General features: G+C 43.1%; 1 protein-coding gene across 1 annotated transcript in view; it reads right to left on the bottom strand.

Moving 5' to 3' along the window:
* Positions 1 to 4,052: 4,052 nt before the first annotated feature.
* The window catches only part of LOC125036683 (trypsin-2-like), a 2,199-nt gene continuing 1,229 nt past the window's right edge, over positions 4,053 to 5,022 (bottom strand). The window contains exons 5-7 of the mRNA XM_047629488.1: positions 4,915 to 5,022; positions 4,475 to 4,653; positions 4,053 to 4,310 (exon numbers count right to left, since the gene is read on the bottom strand). The exon at positions 4,915 to 5,022 is cut by the window's right edge and continues 5 nt beyond it. Of these exons, the coding sequence (XP_047485444.1) occupies positions 4,140 to 4,310; positions 4,475 to 4,653; positions 4,915 to 5,022 (458 nt within the window). The 3' untranslated portion in view covers positions 4,053 to 4,139. The remainder of the gene's footprint in view (positions 4,311 to 4,474; positions 4,654 to 4,914) is intronic.

Below are 5,022 nucleotides of genomic sequence, written 5' to 3' on the forward strand. Positions count from 1 at the left end.
CGTGTAAATTTCTAACCTCCACTCTTCTTATATGGCGTTCCACTCCAATACCGTTCCTCTGACATATTCCTAGGCGTTCTTTTTTACTCCAAATTGTCCTGGCGAGACCATATCTTTTACATTAAAGAAAAAGCTCGCCGCCGCCTCCGAATCTTACAAGCTCTTTCCCATATATTCTGGGGCTCAGATCGCAAAACTCACCTCCATCTTCATGTTACCTTGATCCTCTCCACTCTCGATTATGGATGCCATATCTACTCTGCCTCAACCTCCGTTCTTGCTCATTTTGATACAGTTTACCACTGCGGTCTTCAGTCAGCCCGAGGCGCCTTCCGCTCCTCTCCAACTGAGAGCCTGCGCACTGAGTCAGCCATGCCATATCTCTCTCGATGTCGTATCTTTCTCTTTCTCCGCTGCTATGCTTGATTCCACCAACTTTCCCTCACCAAACTAACTCTCCCACGATCCCTGCTTCCTACCTTTGCTTCTTCTCCACGAATACCTACTTCTTTCTTCATTCGCGGGGATACCCTCCTCTCCCTTTTCCCCTTTCCCCATCTCCGACCTCTTCCGTTTTCTGTCTATTCCGTTCCTCCATGGCTTATATTTTACCCCCATATTTGCTTCTCTGTTTTCCCTGACCCATGAAAATCTGTTATCCCCCTTCTGTCCTTCTCACCCATTTCCTGACCATGTCTCCATTCAACCCTCCAGTATTCATGTTTACACTGATGGCTCCAAATACACCTCCGGTGCTGGTTTCGCAATAACCTTTCCACTTTCAAATACCCCCTCCATCCCGAGTCCAGTGTCCTTACTACAGAACTGTATGCACTCTTTTTTTTTCTTAAAACACTTATACCCACTCCCTTCTTCCTCTTTCAGTATCTTTACTGAGCCCCATAACTCATTAAATCTCATAAAGTCTATGCACTCGATCAATCCCCTTGCCTGTAAGATCCAGAACTGGTTGTTCTACCTGTCCACACGCTATAAATCTATCTGATTTTGCCCAGCCATGTTGGAATCCCCGGCAATGAACAGGCACGCTATGCCACGGATTGTTACCCCCACTTTAAGACCTTCCTTCTTGTATACTCGATGGCAGTCTTTCTGGTCAAGTCTCCCCACTAATAAATTACATACTGTAAAACTATCAATCTCCTCCTGGTCAACTTCATTTCATCAGAACAGATGTTGGGAGACGGCTCTCGCCCGCTTACGTACTGGCCACACCCGTCTAACACATTCCTATCTGATGTCACGTTCTGATCCGCCCCTGTGTTCCATATGTAATGTCCCTCTTTCAGTTCCACACATTCTGTTGTCCTGTCCACGCTTTGATGCAGCCCGTACCTCTGCTTTCCCCCACCTATCCTCCCTTCACCGACCTCCCAACCTATCAGACATCCTTACAGAACTCACACCTGCTTTGACAATCTGTTATCCTTCCTCAAACGAATACATATCCTTCACTTGATCTAATACCCTTACCTAGCCCTACCTTAACCCGTTCACTCCTTTGTCCATCTTAACCTTTTCAATATTAATCTAGATAGTTGACGTATAGCAACTAACTACTAACTCAACCGCCCTTCACTACCCTTGACTGTACGTTCCTATAGTGCTACATGACCTTAGATGTCTAGCACATTTATTTAGCTTTTAACCATTATGGGGGCAGCCCTACCTACAAGTATGAATCTGAAGTAGCCAGTCTCAGATCAAACTTGGCATCACTTCACGCGAAGCCAGGCATGAAACACGTCGACGAGGCTTTTCTCTCACTCTCTACCCAAATCATGTCCTTCGCTCTGCCCCTTTCCTTTTCTCCCAAGATGTTTCTACATGTCCCCCAACATCTCTTCCTTATCCCACTTCTACCCCTTCCATCTCCCGGTCAAATTGTTTCGCTATTCTAAATCCAGTCACCCCAAAATCCACCACTATTAAAGACACTCCAGTCATTAATTTCCCGGTGCCTACCCCTCTTTCTCCTCGGATAGGACAAGCTAAACGCTCCACCCCAACTCTTACCCCATCCTCTCCTCCATCAACGTCTCCCTCCACCCCTCAAATATCTTCTCTTCTACGAAAACCTTTGTTTCTCAGACCTCCCTAACCAGCTCCACTGCAGAAATTCTTCAAAACTATTTCATCATGACCCAAGATAACATACCTACACCTCATCCATCCTCCAATCCCTCTGCTTTCATTCCTTCTACACCCAAAGTATTTGCTGACATCCATCCTCCTCGTACTCAAGTTCCCCCTACACTCCTTCATTCCATTCCTTCCCAATACATCTCATTTCCCCCTGCTTCAACTGCGTCACCTATCCCCCTATTTTCTCCATTATCCGTTCCACTTCTCCCGGGATACACATGTAACCTTTTGTCACAACAGCTCCCTTCCCTGGATTCTCTCCCTCCTGATATTTCTCATAAACCCATGATCTAATCGTTCTTAAACCCTTGCAGAATTCCACTTCTTCCTTTGACAACTTTGATTTAATCATGCTTGTTAATCACTACCTTCTTGAACTGCCATATGACTTCTGACGTGTAACACATTTAGACATCAACTATAGTGCTACATGACCTATGATGTCTATCACATTTCTTTTGCTTTATAACCAGCTGGGGAAATTATTATCCTGCCCTAGTGGTTGATATTTAAACGCAACGTCGCTACAAGTTTAGATATTCCGGCCATGTTAATTTACGTGGAGTCATAGTCTGACAGTCATTCTTCTGTAGACTTTGGAAGGACCTTCAACTCCTTGTAGTTTCTGTAAGTACGTCGCTAGGCTACCGTTTAACCAGTGGTTTGACCGCTTCTGACATCACTTCTCGGGCATGACCATCGATCAGGCCTTCTTGTCAGGAAAAGCCTTACAACCTTACATCCGTAGTAAAATTGCCAATGCTGGTGTGGCAAAGTAGCAACATTAGCAGACAGATGTAAGTAAGTTACAGTGCTAAATGTAATTTGCACGTCATAAATCAACCCCCGGGATACACAGTAAGAAGTGGGAATCAATTTTTAAACAGCAGTATAGAGAAATAGAGTTAAAGAATATGATGAACTACTTTCTGATGTGAGTGGCTTTGTGCAGAATGCAGAAAATGCATAGACAGGTAATGCCTAGAACTATTCAGATATTCCTCCTCAATCCCCTTGCTCGTTGTTGCCGGGGGGGGGGCTTGAGAGGCGGAGACTGAGGCCCAAGGTGGGGGATCACTCCTTCCTTGGATCTCAACCCTCGCCTCAACTAATTTTGCATGGTATTTTCTTCGACTTTCCTTTTCCTTCTCTTCATCCCTTCTGCTGTCCACTTATCATAATCGTTAACTATTTTTTTACCATCTTCGCCACAATGTGACCATTGTCTGGCACATTTGTTTGACCACTGACCATTCTGGAAATCCTCAAACATCGCCTTGTAAACCAAACAGATTCCTAACTGGGGGATTTACCCCAAGCCCCAGCCTGTCGCTAAATTTTGAATCCGCTGCTAATGACCTTGGATGTTGACGCGGCAAAAAAAGTAAATAGTAATGATATTCAGAGACTAAAATTCCTTATATGTGTTACGGTTAAAGCGGTTTGCAAAGTATGATCAGACTATTACGAATTGAGAAAACTAATGATTACTTCTTGTCCAATCACATTTTCAGGAATATTGGATACAGCATTACATTTTGCACTACCAATGAATTGAAAAACAAGCACTGTAACTTCTACATGAATTTGATTATTAGAGTTGACAGATAGTATATATTGTATTATAATGCATGTATATTATGCTTTGAGGTGTAATTATTAAGACAAATACTTTTGACGAGCCACAGAAAGTGATGTGCTCAAATGTGTAAAATAAAGGTCATAGCACCAACGCCACTGGTCATATTATGAAACTAAAGGTATTCAGTGTTTATAGTATTTGTATGTTTATTAAAGTTTGCATTACGTTATTGAGACTCGTATAAATAATATGTAAAAGGGTAATGTATTTTTTAAGGGTAACGTATACCCAGATAGAATCTGAATGGAAAGAGTTGAACATTTTTATTGTCATGCAACATCCTAAAACATGCGCAGAAGAGAAACATTTTCGACAGCTGTAAAACATTCGTTTATTTTCCTGAAGACTGGATCGTACCAATGATCCAATCGCTGTACTTATAAATATCCATATACACGGCTGGTTTGCCTGGCTGAGCACATCCCTCTCGCCAGGACATAATGCCACCCACTATAACATAACCATCGCCGTCCAGACACACTAGCCCGCCGCCATTGTCTCCCTAGAAGGGAAACGGAAGGTTCTTTGTAATTATTGTTTATAAGGACATATTTTGTTTTTATTTGTATGGATACACGCAAATACATCTGAATATATACATAGCATAGGAAAATAGCATTTCTTATCAGACGCTGCTACGTATATGAACGAGATATTTATGCTTACCACGCAAGCGCCGGCTCCACCAGCAACACTCCCGGCACATACGGCATTTGGATCATGGGCAGAGTTGTACGCCGCTTCGCACTGAGTCGAGGCTAGGAGGTCAATTTCCGCCCACAGTAACTTATCTGAGCCTGGCGCACTTTCAGCTGTAGCGCCCCAACCTGCCTCCCAGCATGGACCTATACAATACGCATCCATTTATAGTTGTACAATGACTCATTTCGAAGCTGATGGTGCTTGTCATTAACAATGTTAGCTTTGTTGATATCAGAATGTATCATGAAAAATTAAGAGACCATTGGGAAAATGATGGCGCTACTTAAAACAGTAACGTAAACTTAGTAAAATGATTAATAAAACACAACACTAAATAAAAAAAAATACACATTATTTCTAACATTGAAAAAGAAGAAAAAAACGGTATCATACGTCTGACCCACCCGTGAGAGGCGCAGGACTAGTTGGCAGGGGAGGCAGATTTGTGTAGGAGTCGAGAATTGCAGGGGTCGAAAGGTGAATGAGGCCCACGTCGTTTAGGTACGGAGTCT

The sequence above is a fragment of the Penaeus chinensis genome, chromosome 21, assembly GCF_019202785.1.
Source record: "Penaeus chinensis breed Huanghai No. 1 chromosome 21, ASM1920278v2, whole genome shotgun sequence".
Lineage (NCBI taxonomy): Eukaryota > Metazoa > Arthropoda > Malacostraca > Decapoda > Penaeidae > Penaeus > Penaeus chinensis.